Genomic DNA, 27,089 nt, shown 5'->3' on the forward strand with positions numbered 1-27,089 from the left:
TCTACAGTGATCCTAATTCATGCAAGTTGAATAAAAACAAAAAGCAAGTGGGTGGGTCCTGAACTCCATTTGCAATATTTTTCTCTTTTGGCGGTCGCGACTGCAATTATTAATTTTTATTAATTTTATTTTTTTATATATATATATTAAAAAATATAAATTTTTATTAATTTTTTAATAATATTTATTTTAAAACATTAAATTTTATTGAATATTAAAAGATATTTAAAAAAATTAAAAATAATACGAAATTAAATATAATTATAATAATTAATTTATATATTATTATAACATAAAAATAATAATAATTTAATATAATAAAAAAATATAAATAAAAATTATGATAAAAAGAGAGTATTATTTAAAAAAAAATGCATATAGTAATACTTTATTTTTTTTTCTCTTCTTTATAATCATACTGATAATTTATATTATCATAATCGAGTAGTCAATATGAAATTTTTGTTGGGGTCATATCCAATTGAGGAATGTCCACTGAACAAGATAAAATCCGCACAATCCAGTCTATATGTTTTATATCGTTATACTTTTTTTCTTTTTATAAGATTCAATTGGTGGAATTAAATGTGACTAGAGATAGCAATTTCTATTTTGTCTTTGATCATGAAGCTAAAAATTTCTATTAATAAAAAAATATAAATTAAACAGTCGCGATTTGTAAATTAAATTGATATGAAATAAAAAAAATACATTATTTTTAGTTAGTTTTATTATTTTTAACCATAAAATATTATATTTTATTGAATTTTAGTTGTTTCCTTTTCATATATGTTATATATTTTAAATTAATGAATTTTTGAAGGTAAAATATTTATCAATTATATTATATTTCTAATAGTAAATAAAAATTAATTTTACATATTCAAACAATCCAAAATTATAGCATAAAAAGCCACTCGGATAATCCAACCCAACACAAATCACACTGATCATGATAACTTTCATTAGGGAGATTTATAATTTAATTCATAAGTATTATCATTATTAACAAGTCAATCCATGTATTTTAAAAAATTTATTAAAAAGTTTTTTTTTTCGTAAACGAAATAGTTATTTTATTATTTTTTCCGTTAAAATTAAATAAAGGAGGGGAGAGAAAAATTTTAAAATCTAATTTTACCCTGAAATAAAACTCTTTATTTAGTATTTGAATATTACTATTATTAACAAGTTAGTCCTTACATTTTCAAAAATTTATTAAAATATTTTTATCTTTTTCCATATTTATTAAAACGTATTTATCGTTTCTTTTTGTTAATAAAATAGTCACTATCTTTTTTCATATCTATTAAAACGTCCTTATCATTTATTTTCATTAACGAAATAGTCCCTCCTTATCATTTTTTTCTGTCAACAAAATTGTCCCTCCCTAATTTTTAGAAATATATTAAAACGTTCTTATCGTTTATTTTTGTCAACGAAATAATTCCTATATTTTATCACATCTATTAAAACGCCATTAGCATTTCTTTTTATCAACGAAATAGTCTCTATATTTTATTTCCTCCTCCTCCAAAGAAGAAGAAGAAGAAGAAGAAGAAGAAGAAGAAGAAACAAAAGAAAAAGAAGCAGAAGTAAAAGAAGGAGGAAGAATTGATGAAGGAGGAGGAGGAAAAGAATTGAATAATTTAGTTTTTTACTGTATTTTTAACAGTAAAAATAGATGGAAAGACTATTTCATTTACGGAGAGAAAAGATAATGATATTTTAATAGATTTTTAAAAATATAAAGATTGATTTATTAATAATGACAATATTCAGAATCTAAATTATAAATTTTTTTAATAATTAATTCACCGGCAAGATTGACCAAAGCCCTGAAATTCTGATAGGAACTTTTGTATTTTTTTTTTTCTAAAAAAAAAAAAAAAAATTTCAAGCACCGGGGCCGTCAAGGCTGTGAGTGTACCCTGCCATTTCCTTGAATCAGTGAAAACCCTACGGTATTTCCCTTTTCCTTAAACTTTTTAATAAACAAGTATTTTATTAAATATTATAGCTTTAGAATAAATCTCATTTTTTCCTATAAATTTTAGGCATTTTTAATTTATTTTTAAGAATTAAATTTCTTATTAAATTATTGATCTGTGATCGAATAAGTCATTTTTGCAAAAAATAATAATCAATCTCAAAATTGTGATGTAAAATATTAATTTTATATTCACAATATTAAAATTTTAGTTATTATTATAATTAAAACAAATAAAAAAGAATATTTGTTGTTAAATAATTTTATAGCATCAAACAACAAAATAATATTTCTTATTGAAAAATATTGTTATTTTGTTTGTATATTTCTAGATTAATTAATGGAGAGACGATACTTAATATTAAAATAAATAAATAAAATTTAAAAAGATAATTTAATTAAGTTAAGTAGTATTTTATTACAGTAATCCGATTAATCCGGTGAAATAATGTTTGATTATTGTAAATCATGATAATTTTTTTAATAACTGAAGAAATGCACGCACAAGCACAGGTATAACTTTTAAATTTATATAAAATATTTTTATTTAAAAAGTTCAATGAAGTATTAAATGCTACTAGTAGTACAGTCTGCATTTCATTACTTCAACGGGAACAAAAAAAATTGGAGAGAAGCAGCGGGTAATCGGTCCGTTCAATTAAAAATTAAATTAAATTAAAAATTAAAATTTTAAAAGTATAAAAATTGATATAATATAATTAAAAAAATTAAATTGAATTAATTTTTTTGATTTCCAACTTCTCCAAGAATTCTTTGGGTTTCTCTTAAACCAAATAAATTTCACTTCAGCCAAACAAGATGGATTTCTTTTTCTTTATTTTCTTACATTTTTATGTCAAACACCAATTTAAATAAAAATAAAAAAGATTTATACCGTAAACATACACATCAATATAATACTTATATTATAAATTCATTTTAGAAATAAATAAAGAATAATACAAGAAACATAAACAACAACCCAAAGATTAATGCTGCTTATGTGATGCTGGAGAAACGTGGAGGCACGATGCTGACGACGGTGGAGGCACGATGCTGACGACGGTGGAGACTGCATGCTGACGACGCTAGAGCTGCAATGCCGACGAAGATGGAGGTCGCTCGCTACGATGCTGGGAAGCAGTCTAGAGCTATGTCGCTCTTGTGATGTTACACTAGAGCCACAACATTGGAGGCTGGAGCTGTAATGCTAATAAAGCTGGGGACTCTGAAAATTGAATTTTAAAAGAATATAGAAAAATATAGTTTAAAACGAATATACAGATGAAGAAAAAAAATATTATTTTAGATATTTCATTAAATTTAAAATAATTTTCTCATTCTGATAAATAACTTATACAACCGTTTGAGATTCGAATTTAAAATGATAAAATTTCATTCTATCAACAAAATAAATATTTTTTTTTTAAAAAAAGCCAACTTGCCAGCTATAATGCTAATAAAGCTAGAGGCCTCTGAAAGGAGATTTGGAGCTACGTTGTTATTGCAATATTGGAGATGTACTGATTGTTGATCTTTGGATGAGAGAGGTATAGAGCAGATGGAAAATTGAAGAAGGAAGATATAAAGAAAAAGGGGATGATCTTTAGGATTTTTTTTTAAAAATAATAAATATATATGTAGAATCAACTATTGAGATTTATTAAGAATGAATAGGTAAATTTAAAGATAGAAAAAAAAAAAACGATATTTGAGGATGCTTATATTTTAACTTAATTAGTTAGCTGACAAGATATAATGAAAATGATGTTTAATAAAAAATTTAAATATATTTATACGATTCTATTTCATTTTATAAATTTTTTTATTTAAAATTAAATTAAATTGATTCAATTAAAATTTTTAAAAAATTAAATTAAATAAATTTATTATATAAATAAAATAAAATTATTAAATTAAATCAATTCAATCGGTATACCTGTTTAAACTGAATAGTGTAGGTATGTTAACTTTAATAATAATTTAAAAATAAATAAATAAATAGTAAGTGTGTGCGCGTGGAAATGCGTAAGTCAAACCTTTGTTCGTCAATCCCGTCAGCGTCAGGAGCTTCTTCTCAACCACAAGACCCCATTCTTGATTCAACCCCTTTTCCTATTTCATTAACGGTCCTCATTCAACACGGCCACAGAAGCCGTCGGAGACCGCACATAACAATAATTCTTCCACCAGAGCTTCATTAAATTGATAAAAGAGAGCTTCATTTAAAAAAAAAAAAAAAAAAATTCCATTGGCCTTTCTATAACACTTGTTTAATTCTTCTCTTAAAACCTCTTATAAATCATTATTGATTTAGAACTTCATGTTCAGTTTATTTCGTATAAAGTATTTGTTAACCCATTCGTTATATTCATTTAAAAAAATTAAATAAAAATTTAAAAATTATATATAAATTCCTTTTCATTAGATTAACATTTTTCATTTTGAATTAAATTCAAACTGAATTAAATAAAATAAAAATAAAAATTTAAAAATATATAAAAATCAAATTGAATAAAAAAAAATTGAGTTAATCAGATTGATTTAATTGATTCAATTACAATTTAAATTTTTAATGAAATTTTTATTTTTTATATTTTAAAATTTAATTAAAATATTATCTCCATATATTATTAAAATTTAATTAAAGTATTATCTCCGTATATTACTATTGCCATATTAAAAATTCACTTAATAATTTTCAAATAAACTATTTAATTTTTTTCAACGCTCCAAATATGATTTCTGTCTTTGCTTAATTATTTAGATGAACTTTCTCTGTTGGCTTTACTTTTCCTTCTGCGAAGACTCTTTCCTTTTCGTTTTCAGGCTGTTGACTTTTGTGCTCGTTGAATTCTACTACTTCTTGTTCTTACGACAGAAAATTATTTCTGGGTTTTTGGTTTGTGTTATGTACGGGAAGATATCTATGGGATGTTAGTTTTATTGGCGGGTTTTTTGGAGGTTGGCTTTTGATGATAAGGAAGATTTATGGGCACAGAGTCAGAGTTTTGTTCTCATCATCATCATCTACAAAGATTTTCCTAATTTATTGTTTTGGCAACTGGAATTTTGCTCGTAGTTGAGTTGGCTTTGTCTGGTGTTCTTTTTGTTTTAGAGCTAAGCTGTCTGCTAGCTTCAACGATAACGAAATTGTAAGAATTTTGCATTGGTTGACACGCAGTAGGAGAAAAAAAAATTGTGATCCAAGAACTGGGTTTTGGTTAGCTTGGAGGTTCAAGCGCCAACTACTTTAAGAAAGGAAGAGTTTGTATTTTTGTGATTCCTTATCTGCAGTGAAAGGAGCTTCTGCTTATTGTTGTTGTTTCCACGTTAGTAGGTGAGCCCTTTTCATTCTTCTTCTTCTTCTTCTTCTTCTTCTCTCCTCTGTTTCTTGTGCTTTTTTAGTCTGAACTTATGGTAGCTACTAGTCGGTAAGACTCGAAGAAGACTTCATTTTCTGCCGAATGTTATGCCTAGGACAAAATCACAAAGGTTTGCTCCCAGCAAAATCCAAAGATCCTCACCTTTTTATTTCTGAGTACGCTAGTTGGCTAATTGGTGTTTTCTTTTCATTATTATTATTATTATAATGCTGAAAAGGATCTTAAAGTATGCCCAATACCTCATGAAGATTGAATTTAACACTGTGTGTGTATATTGGTTATTCAAATGCTTGGGGATTCCCCGGACTGGCTATCGAGAAGCAAACCCGCCGCCTTAACTAACCATTTCCTTGACTCAATCTAACTTCGAAAGGGCATAGAATTGAGAAGTGTATGAAGATGATGAACCTGGTTGGATGGTACTGTTACAGTTAGAATTTTATTAGAGCATGCAGTTCTGTTGCGTGTACTTGAATCTGACACCCAGACATAGTTTGGAATGTAATGGTGGTTCCTTGAAAGTTGGTAGAATAAAAGCTTGGGAACTATCTTGAGATAGCGTCCTGCCGCTTTGTTTTCTGCAGATCTTTGGCCATCTGTCTTATCATGATTTCATTCCCTAGAAGTTAACATAAACAGTTCTTATCCACTTCATGTCAGAGATTCTGAATCAACTGATCTGAACTCTTCACAGTGTAGTTGATGTATCAAGTGGCAATTGGGTTATCCTAATCCTTGCTATTCTACAGGTCTGTTTAGATAATTGATCAGTCTTGGTTGTCACCACTTCTAAAGCCATTACATTTTGATGTTATATTATGTGTTTTTTCCTTTCTTCTAGTAAATATCTTATTTGTTAGGTCTACGACTTTTAAGTAGGTATTACTGACATTTGTATTACTAATTAATATGCAGACCCTGCGCTGTTCTTCCCTTTGAATGGGGACACTGCTCTATCCTTATTCCTTTAAGGTATTGTCTCAAGTCAATCTGTGTTCAATTGAATTGTGTGCATTAGTATAATCTTGATGGAGTATGTTCAGCTACAACTTTTTTTGTTTTCCTATTGGCATCTAGTTTAACTACTTGCATGAATGAATTGGAATAGTTTTAGAATAAAATGTGTGCATTTGTTACAGAGATGAAATTACACATGCATTTGATATTCATATTCCATGTAACATGTTTCTCTTATTGTGCTGTGGATATCTTACTCTTTAATGTGAACTTAGGAGTATGGAAAAACTCAAGCTATGTCATGGCTTTTTGCTGTTTCACATGCCCCCTTCACTGGCACTTGAGTAGGTTAGAGTGCCTTCCAGTTAAATAAATAGGTACATAGGAAAGGATATAATTTGTAGAATGAAAAAAATTGAAATATTCCCTGCAAAGTTTAATTGCCGTTTGTCTAATAAAGTTCATCTACAGCATATTTTTGTACTTAGGTATTTTTGAGCTTTTATCTGATTCAATATTATTGTTTTCAAGATAACTTATATGTAATTCTTTTTTTAGGCCCATCGTTCAATGTGCTCAGAGTTAATGAAATTAGTTGATAGAATTGCACGTATATTTCCAGAAATAGAAGCAGCTCGGCCACGATGCTCATCAGGAATACAGGCACTATGCTTGTTAAATGGCACAATTGAGAAAGCAAGGAAAATTCTCCGATACTGCTGCGATTCTAGCAAGCTATATTTGGTAGGTATCCTTCATTAATTTGTGATAAGGAAAACGGATGGAATAAGAAACTCATCACTGATATATAGATGTACATTTTTAATCTTATCAGTGGGAGATGATACATACACTTTTTGATTGGTCCTCTCCTTGTTTTCTTCTATCCTTAAGAGTTGTAATCTCTACCTAAATGTCACAAAATATATGTTTTGAGACAGATTTCCTGCATTTTAGTGTTACTGGGATATTTATTTTCTGCCTTTCACTCTCCAGTAATGGTAGTATGAAAGACATTAATCTTTGGTTGATACTTGTTCTTGCATTACTTTCAGGTATTAACTGGGGATGTACTAGTCTCAAGATGTCAAGGATCAAGGAACAATTTTGAACAAAGTTTAGGCCAAATTCAAACTATGGTTCCAGCTATGTTGGCTGCTGAGGTATGTCAAATAACATGGTTTCTTGAGTTTTCTTTTGTTCTCTTTTTCCCTTTTCTGTTTCTCCACTGGATGCAACAGTGGATCTTTTTCAATGAGAAGTTGTGAAACTTGTGAGTTCATGTATGTAGCAATTGCTTATCTTTCTTGGTTCAACACATAATTTATTTTTGTTCCTTCATGCTAATATTTACATTAAACTTGTTCAATGCAGTGTTCTATGGCAATGCAATGCTAATTATGATTTCTGTCTCTATCGCTTGCTCTCTATTTGTTACTTTTTTCTCCTGAAATGGGTGTCCATAGACCTTGACAGTTATATGGAATGATCTAGTGACTGCTCAAATTCCTGGACTGAAAGTGTACAAAAAAGAATTTTATTCCTTGTTCCAGACTTCATCTGTGTTCAATCTTGATGTTAATCATAAGCTTACCATGAATCCTGCTTATCCATATTCCATTTTGCATTGTTCCTTTGTCTTTGTTAACTTTAGATTAATTGTTATAGGGGTATCTAGTTTACAGAAAGCAATATCTGTCTTATTCTTTTTAGATCAGCTCGGCTCCACTTTGTAATTTCTCTATGATACTTTCTTTTATTGATTGTCAGTAATATTGATAGGCAACTTCCCTTTGCAGATCTCTCAAATTATTGATGATCTAAATGCAGCCACATTTATGCTGGACTCTTCTGATGAGGAGGCTGGTAAGGCTGTGCGTAAACTAATTCAGCAGGGCACTTTTATATCTGATTCAGTGGAATATTCTGAACTGGGAGCTCTTCAAATTGCTGCTTCAAGGCTTCATATTACATCTCCAAAGGCTATATTAATAGAGAAAAGATCCATTAAGAAGCTGTTAGATAAAATTGGTGATAATGACCCTACCAAAAAGAAGATCTTAAAATATTTTTTGTATCTGCTGAGGAAGTATGGAAACTTGATTATGGATGAGCAAATAGAGAATCCCAGCGCTGAATTTGAAGGATCAGTTGCACCGACAAATTCCATCAATACTTCTGTACATAGCCAATCTGTTGAAGTAGACTCGGACATCGGAATTCCACAGTATGAGGTGCAAACTGATGTTCCAAGTGGAGGTACACCCCCTGAGGAATTTAAGTGCCCCATATCCATGAGATTGATGTATGATCCTGTTGTTATTGCTTCTGGACAATCATTTGAAAGGATGTGGATACAAAAGTGGTTTGATGATGGTAACGACACATGTCCAAAAACAAAAGTGAAACTGCCCCGCTGTTCACTAACTCCAAACACAGCCATGAAAGACCTGATATCGAAATGGTGTGAAAAGTATGGGATCACCATTCCTGATCCAAGTACACAATTGCAAGCGTTTCACTCGTTGGACATATCTTCTACATCCATTGCTAGCTTAGGCAGCTCTATGAATGATCTACACCTTCCACTGGATGTCAGCAATATATCACTTGGGTCTTTAGATGCTAGTTACAGTTCAGACTCTTCACGCACTAGGTTTGCAGATGGATCTAGTTTTACGTTGACTCAGAAAACTGATGATTGCCATCGATTTCAATCTCATGCATGCATACATGAGACAGATTCAGAGTTTTTAATGAGACTTTCTGAGCTTAATTGGGACTTCCAGTGCAAAATGGTTGAAGATGTCAAAAACCATTTGCAATCTAATCTTCAATCTTATCAGTCTATGTCATCTGAGAATTTTGTTGATCCTCTCATTCAATTTCTGAAAGATGCATGTGGGCAATGTGATGCAAGAGCTCAGAGAGCTGGATGTCAATTGTTACTTGTATTTGTGAGCAAAAACAGGTAATATATTCTTTTTACATGATAGTAGTCATACTGGAATACTTTAGATGCTTTAGTGATAGTGATTCGGGATCACAAGTTCTTATCATTACTATTATTGTTTGTTTCACTTATTTAATTGTTATGAATCCTATACTGGCAGTCGATGGTCTTAATATAGAAGACCTATGATAAAGATAAGTTGCTACTGTAGAACTAGTAAATAACGCACATTGTTGCTGAACTTTGTTTTTCTGCTCTATGTTATTGTAAATGACTTGCTAATAGACTTATGAATAAGACCAGGTAACGACCCACTTTGACCTGCTAAAAGCTTTTTGCCCCTCTCAGACCAGTTGAATGTGGGCCAGGCTTGGGATTTCTGTTTATTAAGGGTTAGCCTGCATGATTAATGAAAGAATAATATTTGGATATTTATATAGTCTTTATCTTGTTAGGGCTTGGTTGAATATATGGGGCAGGCTGGGATCAGGCCAAGGTTATAATTCTTGACATGCAGTTTGAACAATTCAACTTGCTAGTACATGGTGATCTAATATTGTCTTTTTTCCTCTGCTTATGCTCAAGAAGTCTATTTTTTTTGCCATAGAAATTGTATGGCATTTGGGAGTTCATAGTATATAATGGGAGGTGAATTCTCTGAATTGACTTTAAGTTCCACTCGAGCTTATATTCTGCATGGATCTGTATCTAATATTTCAAATAATTGTGCTGCTCCATGCAGAAGTGGATTATCGTACTTACATGAAGATACATTTAGTCTGCTGGTGTCTTTCCTCGACTCTGAAGTATCTGAAGAGACTCTTGCAATACTTGAAGTGTTGTCCGGCCATCCACATTGTAGAACTAAAATCTCGGCAGCTGGTGCTCTTTTTCCCTTATTGAAGATCCTTGAGTCACAGAGCAAAGAATTCCAGGAACAAGCCATTAAAATTCTGCATAACCTGTCCTCAGATAGCGACATTTGTTCCCAAATTATACGGTTGGAGTGCATCCCAAAGCTAGTTCCATTCATAAGTGAAGGCAGAATTGCAAGACATTGTATGGTTCTGTTGAAAAGATTATGTGATACTGAAGAGGCTAGGGTTGCTGTTGCTGAAACAAATGGATGCATTTCTTCCATTGCTGAACTACTTGAGAGAGGCAGTCCTGAAGAACAGGAGCATGCGGTGGCTGTTCTTCTTTCTTTATGTTCTCAGCGTGTCCAATATTGTCAGTTGGTCATGGATGAAGGGGTTATTCCGTCCCTTGTTGATATATCCCTCAACGGAAATGATAGAGCAAAAGCAACTGCTTTGGAATTGCTTCGGCAATTGAGAGATATTGAGTATGGCCATGAATAAGAATGCTCTCAATCTGATCTTGATACCAGTAGAGATGGAAGCCAACCCACTAAAAAATTGTCTAAGACATCTGGACTTTTCAAGATGAATGTATTTTCGAAACATAGTTCTCTTGCATCAAAGAAGAAGAGCTGACACTCGGATCTTCATTTTATTAGTTGACTTTGTGGCGACTCAAAATCTCTTCTCATGGTAAAATAAATTAAAAAAAGCACCAGAACAAAAAAAAAAAACTGAATCGGCCTGGTGGAATTCTGTTTCTCCCTTTTTGTTGGGTTACTTCTTACCTGGAATGGAGCAGCAACATCATCATATTATACCTAAATGAAGATTGGTTGTAAGTGATCTTTTTTTCCCCCAACACTAATTACATGACAAGTAGAATTTTGGTAGCTTTCATTATTATTTTTCTGGTGATTTATGTGCTGCCATGTTCCAGCTCTGTATTTAATAACATTGTATCCACTGGTTTGATTTGTTATTGGCATCCTAAGTTGATGGCCTGAAATTTGGGCATTTATCAATGTGCATGACCACTTAAATTTTTGCTATTTGTCAAAACACATTATTACACTTACATCTGCCATTGGCATATACATTCTTCTCTTTCAATTCTATATTTTTGGAGTTCTCTTTCAAGTTCAACTAACAAATGAACTTGCGTCCAAATTATCAAGTGTAGGTCAAGTTGAATCCCACTCGGTTTTTGCTATTACTTGGGTAGCCTTTGATTTTTAGGAAACTGTAGACTGATGTTCTATTCAGAGAAACTAAGAGTAGATTTATTTAACTGTTCTTTGATGGGATTACAAATATATATGGACCGTGCTATACTTATTTATTTCCCTTAGTTCTGAAAAATGCTACCCTTCCCACAGTTTTTGTACTACCTTAATCATCTTGCCAATGGGGTGTGATTCTATTTTTCATGCAAGCACTGCCAAATTGCTAGTGTTGGTGTACTTTGCCTTTTCATCATTTTATTTTTTGTATATATTTTGCTTTTCTGGTTTCCTCTCGTCTTTCATACAATATTATTTCATTCTAAGATGACCTCTAAATTCAATCTATTAGTTGATTGGTATTCAATTGGAAAATATTCTGCAGAATTTTACTGGCTCCAAATACAGATGACAGGATTTGCACAAAAAGCATAAATCAGTTGTAGTCTAGGTTCTGAATTTGCAGATATTGATTTGTTTTGCAAACTATCCAAGAATTTAAAATTGTTTGGTGAGTAGATGAATCATCAATGGGTTGGCAAATGGCAATGGACACCAGTCATTTGTAGGGTTGAACCTTGGGCTTATATTTGGCTTGAGCAAATGACAATAAGGAGGATTTCCATGATCAAAACCTTTGGCCTTGGGGACATGCTCATATGAAGTGGGTGGGTTTCCTCTAATGCTCCAAAAACTCCTCCAACCTTTTGTCTCCCACCTTCCCATCACATATCCTCACACCCATCATTTTAAAGGCGCCTCAAGTCTAGCTTATGCCTGTACTCTCCGGCCTACTTCTTGAGTAACTTGACTGAGTTAAGAGAATTAACTTGCTTCATCTATAATATAAAAAAAAATGAAAAGAATTTTTAGCAATTTTTGGAAATTTGAAGTTCTTAAGTTGATTTGCTCCGAAGAAATAAAGCCTATGTCTTATAAGTCAACACTTGTCTGAAAAATAAAGGGATGTGAACTCCATAACATCTTCTATTTGAAAATTCTCCAATATGAAAAGAAAGAATGGTACCATGGAGGAGGCAAGCCATATGGAGTGACTGATGGAGTTGCTGAGATGAGATTATTAACAAGTAGTTCAGCTGGTGTGATTGTTTCCTGCTACCCTAGTTTGGCACACATTGTCGGTGGGTTGCCCTGTAATCTTCATCAATCTATCAATGCATGATCCTGCTTGTGATCCATGCTTCTTCATTTATTCTTATCCTTTTTTATTAAGATGTTGAATATGTTACTTTGTTCCTATTTTTAAGGAATATTCACAATGATGAACATTTTAAACATACCTCTAATTTAAGTGATTATAAAACACAGGAAATTAAAGAATTTGATTTTTAATATAGAAAAATACATCTGTTAGTTATGTCCAAATTCGGAGGCTAAGTATAATTTAATCTTTTTATTATTTATATCCTTGAAAGTGACGTAGTTTTTTAAAAATATTTTCAATTTTTTCTAAACGATTTTTTTCCCTTCTGTGAATAAGTTTTTAACATATGTAATTTTTCTTCTGTTAAATAAATTTGTAGCATGTGTAAATAGAAGGGTTGTGGATTCAATAGTATACAATTGAAAAAAAAAATCAGAAAGAAAATTTCTCAAACTGGTATATCCCATAAAAATATAATCTTTGAAATTAAATAACAGCTTTAGAATTAATAATAATAATAATAAAATTATATAACCTCCAATAAGATGGATAATTCACTTGTTTTTTTTCTTTAACCAATTCAATCTTAATTTAAATTAGATTTTTCTACCATGCTAAAAACGATCGAAGGATTTCTTCCCATGGAGAAGTGCTCAAAAGCAACAGATATCCGGAGCAAGGCTTGGATTTGGATATGAAAGGCCGAAACTCTTAAAAACCCCGTTGAAGGCTCTCCATTTTTCTGTTCAGTGAACATTCTCACATGGCGATTATGTTTCTGGGGACCATTGCCCATTGCTTCTCTGTTTATGGTCTAAATTCCTATCATTTCCTTCATTTGCTCTCTTCTTTCTGCTTCCATCTCTATCTTTCTCTTATCTATAATCTATTCAATCTCTCTCTTTGTATATATATATATGTGTTTTAGGACCATTTGGTAGCATCACCTACCTTCTGCACGCGCCTTTTGCATGGATATGTCTACTGTGCTTGAGAAACAGCAAGCAAGGCTCAAATGGCTGCAGCACAGCTGTATGATGACGAACCCAAACGACTATTCTCTGCAATCTGATTCTATGCCTCACTTACATGGTTTCTTTGATAATGGAGATAACGTTCATTTGGAAAGACAGCCTGAAACGTTTCTGGGTAGTAGTGATTTTTCAATAGGTGGCTCAGGGCTTGTTGCTAATGATAAGATGGGTCTTGTGCGAACAGATGTGGCAGCGCATTCTACTGAGATTTATTACTGTCTCTCAAGGACTTCTAGTTGCCAAGTTGGTATTGAACTTGGAGAGGCAGCAAGGATGGAGGAAGATGTAGCCTTGATGGAGGGGACGCAATCTGACAATCAAAGAGATAGTTCAAATAAGAGAAAAGCAGAGGTGTGTATTATCTTTGTGCTTACTCCAAGTTCATTCAGTGGGGATTCTCAAATTTGCTGCAGGAATCTCTGAAAAAATTGGGAAACTAATTCGTTTTGTTTCCTCTTATAATTCTTCAATTCTCTGCAAGTTCTAATCGTCATTCATGTCTTTTAGTATTTTGCAGCAGAAGAATTTAAAGGACAAGTGGAAGTGCAGTCCAAAGTGAAGGAGAAAACCAGTACAGAAATTTCAGCAGATTCTTGTAAGAAAAACCACAAGACTTCAGAAGTTCGAAAGCCAGATTACATTCATGTACGGGCGCGTCGTGGCCAGGCAACCGACAGTCACAGCTTAGCAGAAAGAGTAAGCTGGATAATTTCCAATCCTCACAATTCATGTTAATCTTTTCGTTATTAGAAATAGAATAACGCACTTTGTGTTGGCCTTGTCTCTTGATTGATTCTGGTTATATATGTCAATGAAATTTAGGCCAGGAGGGAAAAAATAAGTAAGAAAATGAAATGTTTGCAAGAACTGGTTCCCGGGTGCAACAAAATTACAGGCAGGGCTGGGTTGCTTGATGAAATCATCAATTATATTCAATCTCTTCAAAGACAAGTTGAGGTAAAGATAAACTCTTTTCTTTTTTTTCTTCTGTCGCTGATTGTTGCTTTTGAGAACTCGTGTAATTAGGTTCTGATTTTCTTGCAGTTCTTATCAATGAAACTTGCAGCTTTTGCTCCAAGGCAAGAACTGAATGCTGACAACTTCTCTGGAAAAGAGGTTAGACTGTAGCTACTTAGAATCTTCTGAACAGGAAAAATTATCTTAGTTTCTTCAACAACTAACCTGTTCTCTGAATAATTATGCACTGAAGTACCTCGCAAGTTTTCCGACAGCCACAATATCACCAGGAGTTATCAATATGTCACAGCCTGAACATAATTTAGTACAAGAAGAAGCAGGAGCAAATAATCCTACAGAAGCTGCGCCTGAAAGAACTGCAAGCTCCTCAGGATTCATCCATGAACTATGCCTCGACTCATCTTGCTTCTCTGTAATTTCTCCTGCACCCACCGGACTCTGCCATTTTACTGCTCTTTTTTTCTTTTTTCAAATTTCGTTTACTTCTTTTTGAGCTTTATATCTCGCTATTGATTCTAAAAGTTGTCAAAATTGCATTGCAGCAAGTTCAACCTTTCTGGAAACCCGACTCCCAAGACCTGCATAATATGGGATTTCACAAAGGTTGATCAACTGCTTTTCTTCTCCAGCATTTTACAGCTACCCTGTCATTGATTATATATATATGGAGAAAATACATATTTACTTCGGATATGTTAAATCAAAGTGAAAAATCGATAAAATTAAAAGATAATTTTTGTATTTTTTCTTATATATAATTCAGATATCTCATCATGTTTAGGAGTGAAATGTATTTAGAACTCAACTAGCTAAAAGAGCTCAAGGCTCGAAATTCATTTCCAATTCCCAGCTCAATCAAGCTGTATTTTTTTCTACAAACTTGTCTTCATGTGGCGCTCAATATACTCATATTTAGTTTGATTATCAATAAGAATTTTAAATTATTTTTAATTAATCTCTGATTAAAACTTGAATAGAATTCAAATTTGTACTTGTTAGTAAAATGAGAAATAACGCAAAGTTAATATTTACATATAATATAAATAAATCAAATATTCATGCTAGCTTCAGTTGTTCAAATTGGAGCTTAACTTTATCAAAATTGAATTTTGTTCCTATGTTTTGCAAGTGAAACCGAATAAAATTGATTATTTATGCTTATCCGTCTTAAAATCAAAGCAACAATATAGTAATAACCGAAAATTCATGTAATAAAATTGATGTAATTTTTGATTAAAAATATAATCTGAAACTTATAAAATTTACTTAAATACACTTATTATAAAATTAAAATATGGTGCTTATTAGTATGTTATTCATAAAATTTTAATAATAAAAGAACTGCACAGGCAAGGAGCATTCCATCATTAAAAAACTAAAAAAACGTTTGGTATCAAATTTCATAAAGACAAAAAAGGTATCAAACGACAACGTTCTAATGTGTCATGACGCTCCTCCTCCTTCCAAAATCTTAAATTAAAACACAATTTCCCTCCCTTTCCCAGGCGAATCTCATCTTCGGTCGCCGGCGAAAGACCACCCTACCCCCCGACGCCGCTCACGCCCACTGTTTAGGTGCCTGTAACCATGATCCTCAAAGATTCTCTTACATAACAAACATCCTCAGTCTTTTCCTCCAGGCTCCACGAAACTACCACGTCCATACCTACCGAGAAATCAACCACCATTGCCGCCACATTTCCAACTCTTTTCGACAAAAACCTCCCACGATATCTACATGTAACGGCAGTACGGCTTCCCATACCATCTTGTGCTCTGTTGTTTCTCTTTTCTCCTGTCACTTGCTCACTTCATATCTTTATGTGTATTTTTTGTTTTGCCAGCGGCACTAGGTTCGTGCCTTCGCTTGAGAGGTCCAAGGCGAGACGCTTCTCTCACCAAATCGCTTAAACTCAGCGGAACACGTTCATCCATTCCCAACTGCTGGTGGGTACGAAAACTTGACCTTTCTCCTCCAATTGATTAGCCTTTTACGTGATCTGTGATTGTATTGATCGAATTGTTTTCCATCTACTTGATTTTGGAATGCATTTGTGTTGTCCCTGTCCGACGATTTATTTACGCAACAGCACTGGGGAGAGTAATTCATGTAACATTTGAAGTAGCATCGCTATCAAGCTTTTGTTTGAAAAGGAATTGAAGTAATTACCTATTTCTGCAGTAGAAGTTCGTTTGAAAATTCATGCCTTCGAGAAACTGGCTGTTTTAAATAATTCTTCATTTTTAAGAAGCCATTGAAAATAAGTTCGGTGGATGGTAGTATTAGTTCTGTTGTGTGATCCAGTTGTTCGATCAAATGCTTCAAAGAGATACTGCATTGTTTCTAAAATTCTTCTGTAACCTGCACCAAATTAATGGTTTTCTTTTATGAAAGTTGACTAATTTAATCTTTTGATGCTTTTGATTGTTACTGGGATGATAGTTCGCATGATCTGATGAAGATTGAAGGCTTCATATCTATATCTTCAGAATTGGGTTAGAGCATTTTTTTTTTGGTGGTGTGTGACTGTGTGTTGTATAGTCTCTAACCGGTGTGGATGGTCTTCCACTACTAGGATTCCATTGCTGGTCCCGTTCACAAAATCCAAATTTCAGAAAGATGCCGTAGTTGTTCCTCTAGTTAGCATTCTGTGCAAGTTGAAACAATTTGAGAGTTGCATTTGCAGAGTGTAATAGAAAATGGCAACAGAGTCATCAGAGGGAGAAGAAGAAGGGAAGATTACAGGAGGGAATCAGCACTTGATTGTAGATGATGACCTCAGAGAAATGGGCAAAAAGGCTGCTTGGAGTGTCAGCTCTTGCAAACCTGGCAATGGTGTCTCCTCTCTGCGAGATGACAACCTTGATTCCTTTTGGCAGTAACTAACCCAATGCAGATGCCATCTCCATTTCTCTTTTATATTTCTCCCTGACCTCTGAATTTTATTTATTTACTTTTCTTTTGTGTCTGTTTTTGTCTGTTCATGTGTTAGATCTGATGGTGCGCAGCCTCATTTGGTGAACATTCAATTTCAGAAGAAAGTAAAGTTGCAAGTATGAATCCAGTTTTCTGATACTTGACGTGTTGTGTTTTTGTGTTTGAGGAAAAACAAGATAAGTTATTCGTTCATTGGGCTTTGGAGGCTAGAACTAACTTTGAGAATATCTTTATTTTCTTTTGAATTGAAGTTGGTTGTACTTTATGTGGATTTCAAGCTTGATGAGAGCTATACCCCCAGTAAGATATCAATTTGTGCTGGCGATGGATTTCACAACTTGAAGGTGCCTTATTAAGTTTTATGGCATTCATGTCTGTACATGTGAATGTGTATGTCTCATATTGAATATTTTTATGGTTTCAATTTGGTTTGATGTTGCCTGTTCTAAACTGGCTTTAGGAGATCAAGACTGTGGAACTTGTCAAGCCTACTGGCTGGGTATATCTATCCTTATCTGGAACTGATCCTAGGTAACGACTAGTGTCTCCATGTGCTGATGCTCCCCTTCTCATGCCCCCTTTGCACAATTTTCTTCTCATGCTTTATCTTTTGTTTAAGGTATAAGTTGGTAGTGGGTATTTCCTGCATGCTCAAGTTTAATACTAGTCAGTTCTCTTGATATGCTTTTATAGGGTTACTAGAGATGAAATTTGAACATTCAAGAGTATGTCTGTTGTTTCCATTTGCTTTTGAGTTCATAGGTGCTGGTATATCAAGGCAGCAAGTGCTTGAGGAATATTGTTCTAATATAAGAGAGTTTTTTCTAGTCCAATTTTGTCTCGTAATTTCCTATTTAAGTGCTTAACTGCCTCCTATTCCATTTCGCCAGAGCTTGGGGTAAAACTATAATAGAATGTTTATTTAGGAAATTGTAGTATTCCTTGCTTTAATCGCTTAAAGATTCTGTTCATTTCTCTTTCAGAATGGCATCTAAGTCCCAACTTGGTTTGTGAACCTGGGCTTACTTTGAGTCTGGATAAATATATAAACTGCAAAAAGGATCAAAATGCCTTTTGGACTTGGTATAGGGAACTTATTTATTGTGGATGGTTGAATTTGGACATTACTTTTCCATACATTGATATATAGTTATGTAAAAGAAGTTACACACTTGACCAATTTAAGCATCTGCAATTTATGAAAGCTTGAGAATTGTAGTAGGCAACTTGAAATAAGAACACTGGAACTTCTACATTTCCCCCCCCCTCTCGATTTCTTTGAGATATGATTAGTAGAGAATGTACCTCCATGTTATTAAACCATGAGATTTTCTGATCTCTAGTTCACTGTATATGAAGGAAATACGTGGCTTAAGGAAACTGAGACTAATGGTGTTGAACTTGTCAGGCGACAAAATGACCAATAAGATTTAAGTATCCTTTTACTAATTTGTTTGGCAGGGAAACTTTTGTCAGTACATTTATGCTGCAAATAGCTGTTCTGTCAAATCATCTTAATGGAAGGGATACTCATATACGTCAGATCAAAGTTTATGGGCCTCGACCGTGAGTCATCTTCTGCACACGTGCTAATTTTGCTGATCAGAAACTGGTCACTAATTACTATTTGTGTTGAAGCTTTCTTTTAAATGCTCTGTTGCAGGAATCCTATACCCCATCAGCCTTTTCAGTTCACTTCGAGAGAGTTTATTACGTACTCATCTGTGAGATGAGAAATGTGATAGCAGGAAAACAGAGAAGCGGAACTATCGGTGAACTGTGTGACAAATGGAGCTGAAAGTAACCTACCATCCAGAAAGCATGCGTTTTGGACATCTGGAATCTATTACGTTCTGCAATTACCAATGAAAAAAGATACTCGGATTGAGTTGATGCTACTTATTATTGTATGGTACCTTTCTCTAGTTTTAATGGCTTTTATATCAGATACATTCTAATTGTGTACAACTTTAGTGTTTTCTCTACTCCAGTATCCTTTTTCCCCCTCTTTTACAATTGTTATGTTTTCTTTGGAAAAAATGCAAGTGCATTTGAAAGAATATGGTTTTGTTGTTACATCAGTAGGCCATCAAATTATTTTAATTCAAAAAAGAAAAAAAAATCCTCATATAACTTGTTCATTTCTTTTCTAATATTTACCGTAGTTGTTTACTTTTTTTTTTAATTGGTTAAAAATGATATAGAATTATTTCTTTATTGCTAATTTCATCAAATAGAGAAAAAATTTATAATAATAAAAGTAATTAGGATTCAGAACAAAGGAGTGTGAGGATGCATTAATTTATTCCTTAAAAAAAAAAGAATTGGATAAAGAATAATCCTTGACATGATGTGCCACTCGGTTGGTCTTGGACCCCCAGTATATTGGATACCCAATCCGTTTACCCTAAGATGCAGTACTTAACTGCATACAACAGAAAATAAAGCGAAAGCATATGCATAAACCACTCAGCAATTTGAGCCCGATGTTCCATCACCGTGGCCTCTCAAGAGACCAACCTTCTGCCAAAACAATATGACGGAGATTAGATGCTAAACCAGCCGAAGGGGTTAGAATTAGAATCAAATTGCCGAGTCTTTTGTGTCGTCTAATCCTATTAGACACTCAATTTAAAAAATAAAAAAAAAACAGTTTATCGAGCAAATGCATGCAATGGCGGTCTTTTAATCTCATTGTTAAAATTCTTGAGAGATGAATGAGCATTTTACTTGAAGCAAGCACAAGCAGCTTCCTTCGCTGAAATTCTCTCACCAGCATAACTCTTGACCACAAGGTAGACCCATTTCCAGGTTTCAAAATAGGCAAATGACATCCAAACTGATCAAAATGGGCATAATGCCTAAAGCACACAACGAAGCAAGCTGGTCAATCTAATAAATATAACAAGCTTGTTAAAGTGAGGGCACAACAATGACAACCATAAGCCAGCGAGATGATTACAACTAGTTTCATGCAAGAGCGAAAGCAAACACTTCCAGAAAATGCATTCAAGGCATTTAGTTCATCAATTAGGTAACATACAGCGCACCTTCAAATTGACAGGTATTTACCAGCATAAGTTGATGAAGGATTTACTATCAAGTCTATGTTTTTTTTAAAAATTCATTAGTTTATCTTTATTTTAAAATCACTCTACTAAAATGTTTCTATATCTTATAAAAATGAACTCTTATATTCTTATATTAATTTATCTTTATTTTAACTTTAATTAGAAGAATTAAATATTATAAATATTTAAAATTATAGACTAAATAAAATAATATGTATAATTAAAGTTATGAGTACGTATAATTAAAATTATGAAAACTAAACAAGCGACTAACAAACAGTTTTATTTTATAAAATATAAGACATTTTAATTAAGTAATTTTGAAATAAAAATAAATTAATAAATTTTTTAGAAATTTAATAGTAATTTATCCTAAATTAATACATCAAAAGCATTAACTCTATGTGCATGCCTGAAGTTTATTGCCACTTGAATCAGAGTGCCATAAAGAGCGTATACTCAAATCCTGACATCAGGTAGTGTTAAAATCAGTGCCTGTAAACAGTTAGAATTAAATATGGCTCCAGCCAATTTAACAATTCGTCAACTAGGAAGTACTGCTCAACTATACAAGATAACCATACACTGAACTTTTTAACTTACGTTTAGCACCAAGCCACGCAACAAAATACAAGTCAAATTTCATGATAAGAAAAGCGGCAGATTGTGCAGATAAGATCAGCTGCGAATGCTCATGCATGAAGAGCTGCACATAGACTGCGCTTGCATTTCAAAACCGGACGAAGCAATTCAGCAAACTATGGTAGCTATGTTCAAGCATTACACTTATCATTCACATGCTGGTTTGGTGTCAAAGCTGCTCAGGCAGATGGCAAAGGCTTGGAAGGCAGAAAGCGGGTAGCTATAATCCATGGTGAAGATGTCTTTTCCAATTTTTCCAAACTGTAAAATCACCTTCTCCTGCTCTTCAGCTGGAATATTGTGGGATGGCTCAGTCGCAGACACAAGTTGGAAATTCTTAACAGAGGCAACAGTAACACGCCCTCGGAAATTCAGGCACCAGCATTGCAGCTGTTCATGCCATCTAGGGGACTTGTTTTTAAGAACTAGGGGCTCTCCAGAGCCCTGGACTATTACTGGAGACTCTGAGGGGCTTCCAGAACTTATATCCAAAATTTGTTCCTTTCCCTTTGGACCTGCTGAGAGAGAGCATCGATCATCATAAGTCTCTGGGAAGGATGTTGGGGTTGGGGCAGAGCCCCCCTCCTCGATGGAAGAGATGGGAATTGAGTGCATGACGCACTGCATTCTCCTTGGCCCTCTCGTACGGAGAACATTGAGCTCATAGGTGATAGTGCCTATACTGTAATTACATGCAGGTAATTTTGGAGACACCTGCCTACAATGGAATCTGCGATGTGTCCGGCTAGCTGGTTGTGTTGGCAATTCACACGAAGATTGGCTATCAAACATGGTGAACTTGGTTCCTATAAAATTAGACCTGAAAAAAAAAATGAAAATAAGTTGTTTGGGACACAAAAAGAAAATTGAAAAGGTTAATTAACATTTACTGTGTTTAAGACTTGCCTCAATTTACCAACATATGTGTTGTTAGCTCGAGAAAAATCATTTGCAACCAAAGATATAATGAAGTCTGTGCATGTTGCTCTCCTGACCTTTTTGGCAGCTAATAGCAATTTGTCACTCTCATTCTCAGCTGTCAATCCATTAAAAATGATGAAAAATTAATTAACATATAAATATTCCCGTTATCTTGCATATCTTTCTCACCAACTGAAACTTCTATAACAAGAAGATGTGAAATAAGTAGTTAAACTCCAATATATCGACCATTTTCTTATATCTTTGGAAACTTCAATGCTTCTATTGAAAAAAATGGTAAATTGAGTTCCACAAATTTCCAACCCAAATGAATTATTGAAATGTCAAACAATACACGAGGTGAATATGGCATGAGGTATCTGAAAAATCACATGTAAATCACAGCAGCTATAGATATCTGAAAGTTCTAAGACAGACAAATAATTGCAGAAAAACATTCTTTAGCATTTCTTATTGGGATACAGATTTAACTTCTTTAAAAAAAAAATTAGCACTAATAGTCTAAATTGCCATCAATAAAAAGGACAGAGAGGATAGCATGACTTACAAGGCACCAGACCACAGTACAATCGATATGTAGGAGTTGCAGCATCTCTCCTAATAAAGCATTGTATGGGAGATTCACGAGGACCCGGCTAAAATTCAAGCACCATAGAAAAGTTACAACAAACAGCCATAAGTCAAGATAATAAACCAAGATAAACAATGGGAACGGGAAATGAAGAGAATTACCTGCTTCAATGAGATTGGAAATGTCAGCCTCCCACTTTGCTCAGGTGTTTTAACAATTTCCTTTGTGATTTCCCTCCACGACCTACAAACCAAAGCACAAGAAACAACAACAGCACGAGCAGGCCAAGAGGTCTCACTCTCTTCTACTCTCCTAATGATATCCAAGAGCAATTCTGGTGGCAGATTTGCCCACTGGCCCTGTTGAATTGGTTCAGATTCAGGTGGTGTTTCATCGGGTGCAATATGTGACCTTGCCCGGCCATGCCAATGCTTCCCTTCAACCCCTCTCCTGGATATACTTCCAATTCCACCTTTCATTTCCCTCAGCTCACGCACAATGCTTTTGAGGGACATCCTAATTCAAAGAAGGATTTCAATCCTTCCCTTCAATAGCCAACACACAGAGAGAAACATAGATAAAATCAGTTTTAAAAAATAAAAATAGGATTCAGCTCATTACTTTGAATAAAATCGGACCAAACTCATTAAATTTCCTTCATTACACCTTTTTCTGCTTGATGGGTAAGTAAATTGGGACTCTACTACAGTTTCACGGTTTAAATGTCATGATTTGAAATCCAGTTCAAAGGACAAGAATCAAACGAAAATACATAAAAGCCAAGAAAAGCCATTAACACCTGTAAAATCAGGGAAGATGCTAACAGGGAACAATATGACAAAAAAACGACCCAACCTAATTTTAAATAAACACCCCAAAAAAATCATACCTTTCACAGTTCTGTCATCAACCCCAACCAAAAACTTCCCCATTTGCAACAAAACACACAGATACACATATACCAACGTAAAATAGAGAACCATATCCTCCCCATATCACCATTAAACAAAAGCCATTATTAGATCCAACAGAATATCACGATTTCCTAAATAATGCATCCCATTGGATTAAAACTCTGATTCAAACAATAATAAAAAAATAAATGTTTTTGAAAAAAAAACCACCTGAACCAGATGATGGACCAGATAGCAAACCCAACCAGCTGAAATGCAAAATCTTCCAATCTCCGAAATCAATCAACGAGAAAAACCACGGAAAAGGAGATCAGAGAGAGGAGACAAAAGGAGATCAGATCGGGGAATGACGGCCATGGTTTTCACTTCGCCATGTGAACCGCCGTTGATGCACCGCATGGCCAACCCCAATGCCACCACGGCCACCGCCGAGCGAAGAGTAGGAACAGCAGCTTAGAGACCGCTGTTTCAATTAGATCCCGAAATTCGCTCCCTTAAAACGGATCCACCCCTTCTTCTCCGTGCGCTTTCTATTTATTTATTTTCTATTATTAATTTAAGGCCGTTAAAAAAGTGGGAGTTTCTATTTTTTCTGATAATATAAAATTCACTTATTAAATACTACAATTAATTAAAGAAAAGCTCTAATCGAATGTTTCAAATAATAATAATTATAATTATTATTGTTATATGGAATACCTTATAAAATATTCTATTTGCGGTGCATGGATTGCTACTGCATCTACTGTCCGATTCTCACGCTTACTCGCGTCGCATATTTTATTTTATTTTATTTTATTTTATTTTATTTTATTTTTTTATAAAATAAAATAAATTTTATATATATCATTAAATATTAAAAACTAATTTAATAATCCAGTAGTTCTAATATCATTAGAGAGTCACTGAGAGAGTGTATTCTATGATTAATTTAATGTTAATTTAGTCGGCGATATTCATAGTTTTGTTAGGAAAAAATGTATAACGCCCTTAAAATATATAAAAAGCTCTGTTCATTTCTTTTAGAAATTTAATTTCATATAAATCATAAGGAAGAGCCTATACATTTTGAAAACATTTGATTTGCATTTCATACAATAAAAAAAATTATTTGAAATAAATTAATAATAAATTTAAATTAAATTTATTCCTTCATTATTTTTATTATTTGTAGAGTAAATATAAACATTTATTCTTATAAATAATTATTTTTATCCTGTTGAAAATATTTTTTAAAACTATTATTAATGTTTTTCACAAAATTTAAACTTGGCATATTTTTTCCCATAAAAAATATAAATAAGATGGACTCTCTTTTTTTTTTTTTAATTAACAAAATAATTTAATACATTCCTTAATATTAGTTATAAATGCCTTAAATATTAATATTTAATATTAAGTTCTAAAAAGACAGATATTAATTAAAAGTAAAAGTAAATTTGAAATTAAAATAAACATAAAAATAAATATAATAAAAAAAGAATTTTCAAGAACTAATTAACTAATTTTTGATATAAATAATTTTAAGTGACAATTATTTCTTAAAAATTTTGATAATTTTAAAAATATTTATTTTTATTTTAAAAATTGAATTTTTATATTATTAAATTTTTTCAAACACAAAAATAAAAAAAAAAATCTTTTAAATTATTTTAACATTAGTGATTTCAAAAAAGGGGTAAGTAAATCTCTTATTCATATCTGGAATTCGCTTTTCTCAATTTAACAAAATGGTTATTTTAGATATTCAAACTAATACACAATTACCCTTTTTTTTTCTATTTTCTTGCAACTTTTGTTAATTTATTGTTCAAATAACAGCAAATATGTTAGGAATAAAATTTAGTTCTCTTCAAAAGGTCACGCTTTCTTCGTTTCTTTTGTTTGTGAGTCTTATTTTATCTGTTTAGTGAGTTTTATTGCATCCAATTTGAGGAATTGGATACGTCCCGATATTATGAGTATTTTTAAAAAGCGTCTATCATTAAAGATAGAGAAAATTATTATGTAATTTTTGAATTTTAATGAAATTAATTATTTAATATTTATAATTATAGAAATCAATTAAAATATTTCTTATAATTTTAAAATATAACTACTAGATCTTTCTGTTAAAAACCGTTAAGTGCTTCCCTTAAGTTTTTTATGAAATGTCTAAAATGATACAATCTTCAATTAACTTCAGCCTTATTCAATTTCTCTATTCCTTTCTATGAATTTTTATTTCATCATCTCATAATCATTTTTTTTTCAAGTTTTATAGGCAATTAAACACAACATCCCATCTAATAAAATTTTTTTAAAACCAATAAAACTTACAAATAATCAGTGATATTCTAATTTGCAAAATACAATCATCAACATAATTTAAAATTAAAAAATCTATTTGCTCGTATTTGTTTCTCAATACAAATACAGAAAACTAATTTAAAATAAAAAAACAATCACTGCATTTATTTGGAACCTCACACATCACCGACTGTTGTTCACTGTGATGCGATAATAAATATCGACCAACTGACTCTTATGCTACCAAGATTTACTGATGGTTACAAAGGTGTTAGGTGTGTGATTGGTGAGGGCTTATAGCTACCAATTGAATTGAGAATTGATGGAAGCAATTTTGTGATGATCGATGAAGACCAGTAAAAACAGTGATTGCCGATCAAGAATGAGAAGGGAGGGAGACCATTTATTGACTGAGAATGAGAAATGAGGAAGATAATTTATCGACTGAGAGTGAGAAGTGAGAAGAAACCCAGGATAATAAGGAAAGAGACGATTCATAGAGGACAGAAGAGAGGAAATGGCATATCAATAGTAGAAAGTATGGCCAAAGAAATGATAATTGGTTGCGGAGTTTGATGGCAAGATAAAACTTTAATAATATGTTAGGATTCAAGGTGGTGGATGGCATGGTGGAGGCCTTTAGTTGAGGAGGTGGGTAGCATTGGACGGCAAAAGGACTGAACTAGCAGTAGCAGCAATGAGAATCAAAGGAACCGGCAGAGAAGAGCAAAGAAGTAACTAGGACCAGCGGACGCAGCAACAATATGGATACCGTGAAAAACAGAGGGACGATCAGCGGGAGGAGAGAGGAGGGATGCACGCGGTTGTACCAAACAAAGAGGTAGAGAACTCAGAAGGAAAATGGGACGGGTCGGGCAGGGCAGCAGAGGTGGGTGAGCTTGAAGAGAGAGCAACCGAGAAAAATAAAAGAGGAAAGATGGGGAGAGGAAAGGGTTTTTAGTAAATGAATTTGACTTGGGTTAATTTTATTATTTCCTAATACTCTTTGTTTTGATTAATAATTTTACCAATAGACTAATAAAATATTTAACAGAAGAATCAAATTATCGTATTTTAAAAATATAAGAGGTATTTTAATTGGAATTTATAATTATAAAAATTAAATAGTTGATTTCACTAAAATTCAGATATTTTATAATAATTTTCCCTTAAAAA

General features: G+C 32.8%; 4 protein-coding genes across 21 annotated transcripts; 3 read left to right on the plus strand and 1 right to left on the minus strand.

The window, feature by feature from the left end:
* The first annotated feature begins 4,756 nt into the window (after window positions 1-4,756).
* Window positions 4,757-11,167, plus strand: LOC110609826 (U-box domain-containing protein 5). 4 transcript variants are annotated; one of them, XM_043954077.1, is made up of 6 exons: window positions 4,757-6,125; window positions 6,292-6,348; window positions 6,956-7,077; window positions 7,389-7,496; window positions 8,133-9,304; window positions 10,029-11,167. In XM_043954077.1, exons 4-6 carry the CDS (start codon window positions 7,470-7,472, stop codon window positions 10,645-10,647), a joined length of 1,818 nt encoding a protein of 605 aa, XP_043810012.1. In that variant the 5' UTR covers window positions 4,757-6,125; window positions 6,292-6,348; window positions 6,956-7,077; window positions 7,389-7,469; the 3' UTR covers window positions 10,648-11,167. The 4 variants fall into 4 exon arrangements, with proteins under 4 accessions (XP_043810012.1, XP_021605335.1, XP_021605338.1 ...); XM_021749643.2 differs by having other exon boundaries at window positions 4,757-5,330; window positions 6,892-7,077; XM_021749646.2 differs by having other exon boundaries at window positions 4,757-5,330.
* Window positions 10,849-15,425, plus strand: LOC110609820 (transcription factor HBI1). Of its 3 annotated transcripts, XM_021749641.2 has the most exons (8): window positions 10,865-10,984; window positions 13,135-13,346; window positions 13,463-13,919; window positions 14,076-14,264; window positions 14,391-14,525; window positions 14,613-14,684; window positions 14,779-14,958; window positions 15,089-15,425. In XM_021749641.2, exons 3-8 carry the CDS (start codon window positions 13,506-13,508, stop codon window positions 15,152-15,154), a joined length of 1,056 nt encoding a protein of 351 aa, XP_021605333.1. In that variant the 5' UTR covers window positions 10,865-10,984; window positions 13,135-13,346; window positions 13,463-13,505; the 3' UTR covers window positions 15,155-15,425. The 3 variants fall into 3 exon arrangements, with proteins under 3 accessions (XP_043810014.1, XP_021605333.1, XP_043810013.1); XM_043954078.1 differs by having other exon boundaries at window positions 14,779-15,425; XM_043954079.1 differs by lacking the exon at window positions 13,135-13,346 and having other exon boundaries at window positions 10,849-10,984; window positions 14,779-15,425.
* Window positions 15,426-15,892: 467 nt separating this feature from the next.
* On the plus strand, window positions 15,893-19,493 carry LOC110607452 (anaphase-promoting complex subunit 10). 13 transcript variants are annotated; one of them, XM_021746613.1, is made up of 8 exons: window positions 15,893-16,286; window positions 16,391-16,497; window positions 17,123-17,425; window positions 17,540-17,600; window positions 17,736-17,828; window positions 17,945-18,015; window positions 18,946-19,050; window positions 19,148-19,493. In XM_021746613.1, exons 3-8 carry the CDS (start codon window positions 17,247-17,249, stop codon window positions 19,215-19,217), a joined length of 579 nt encoding a protein of 192 aa, XP_021602305.1. In that variant the 5' UTR covers window positions 15,893-16,286; window positions 16,391-16,497; window positions 17,123-17,246; the 3' UTR covers window positions 19,218-19,493. The 13 variants fall into 13 exon arrangements, with proteins under 13 accessions (XP_021602305.1, XP_021602264.1, XP_021602277.1 ...); XM_021746572.2 differs by having other exon boundaries at window positions 15,966-16,295; XM_021746585.2 differs by having other exon boundaries at window positions 15,966-16,295; window positions 17,234-17,425.
* Window positions 19,494-21,032: 1,539 nt separating this feature from the next.
* On the minus strand, window positions 21,033-24,148 carry LOC110609662 (tubby-like F-box protein 5). The gene is made up of 5 exons (XM_021749415.2): window positions 23,835-24,148; window positions 22,872-23,255; window positions 22,687-22,774; window positions 22,104-22,233; window positions 21,033-22,017 (listed from the first exon to the last, which is right to left on the minus strand). Exons 2-5 carry the CDS (start codon window positions 23,223-23,225, stop codon window positions 21,345-21,347), a joined length of 1,245 nt encoding a protein of 414 aa, XP_021605107.1. The 5' UTR covers window positions 23,226-23,255; window positions 23,835-24,148; the 3' UTR covers window positions 21,033-21,344.
* Between the last annotated feature and the right edge of the window lie 2,941 nt (window positions 24,149-27,089).

This window comes from Manihot esculenta, chromosome 2, assembly GCF_001659605.2.
Source record: "Manihot esculenta cultivar AM560-2 chromosome 2, M.esculenta_v8, whole genome shotgun sequence".
NCBI classification, from domain to species: domain Eukaryota; kingdom Viridiplantae; phylum Streptophyta; class Magnoliopsida; order Malpighiales; family Euphorbiaceae; genus Manihot; species Manihot esculenta.

What these genes read in the sequence shown, in the direction of transcription:
- LOC110609662 (XM_021749415.2), bottom strand. Translation starts at nt 23,225, where the DNA reads ATGTCCCTCAAAAGCATTGTGCGTGAGCTGAGGGAAATGAAAGGTGGA. An exon ending in GTACTGTGGTCTGGTGCCTT is followed by an intron (nt 22,234 to 22,686) that starts GTAAGTCATGCT and finishes ATGGATTGACAG; the next exon opens with CTGAGAATGAGAGTGACAAA. An exon ending in ACATATGTTGGTAAATTGAG is followed by an intron (nt 22,018 to 22,103) that starts GCAAGTCTTAAA and finishes TTTTTTTTTCAG; the next exon opens with GTCTAATTTTATAGGAACCA.
- LOC110609820 (XM_043954079.1), top strand. Translation starts at nt 13,506, where the DNA reads ATGGATATGTCTACTGTGCTTGAGAAACAGCAAGCAAGGCTCAAATGG. An exon ending in GTCACAGCTTAGCAGAAAGA is followed by an intron (nt 14,265 to 14,390) that starts GTAAGCTGGATA and finishes AATGAAATTTAG; the next exon opens with GCCAGGAGGGAAAAAATAAG. An exon ending in ACAACTTCTCTGGAAAAGAG is followed by an intron (nt 14,685 to 14,778) that starts GTTAGACTGTAG and finishes TATGCACTGAAG; the next exon opens with TACCTCGCAAGTTTTCCGAC.
- LOC110609826 (XM_021749643.2), top strand. Translation starts at nt 6,316, where the DNA reads ATGGGGACACTGCTCTATCCTTATTCCTTTAAG. An exon ending in TCTATCCTTATTCCTTTAAG is followed by an intron (nt 6,349 to 6,891) that starts GTATTGTCTCAA and finishes TTCTTTTTTTAG; the next exon opens with GCCCATCGTTCAATGTGCTC. An exon ending in CAGCTATGTTGGCTGCTGAG is followed by an intron (nt 7,497 to 8,132) that starts GTATGTCAAATA and finishes TTCCCTTTGCAG; the next exon opens with ATCTCTCAAATTATTGATGA.
- LOC110607452 (XM_021746613.1), top strand. Translation starts at nt 17,247, where the DNA reads ATGGCAACAGAGTCATCAGAGGGAGAAGAAGAAGGGAAGATTACAGGA. An exon ending in AACCTTGATTCCTTTTGGCA is followed by an intron (nt 17,426 to 17,539) that starts GTAACTAACCCA and finishes TTCATGTGTTAG; the next exon opens with ATCTGATGGTGCGCAGCCTC. An exon ending in ATGGATTTCACAACTTGAAG is followed by an intron (nt 17,829 to 17,944) that starts GTGCCTTATTAA and finishes AACTGGCTTTAG; the next exon opens with GAGATCAAGACTGTGGAACT.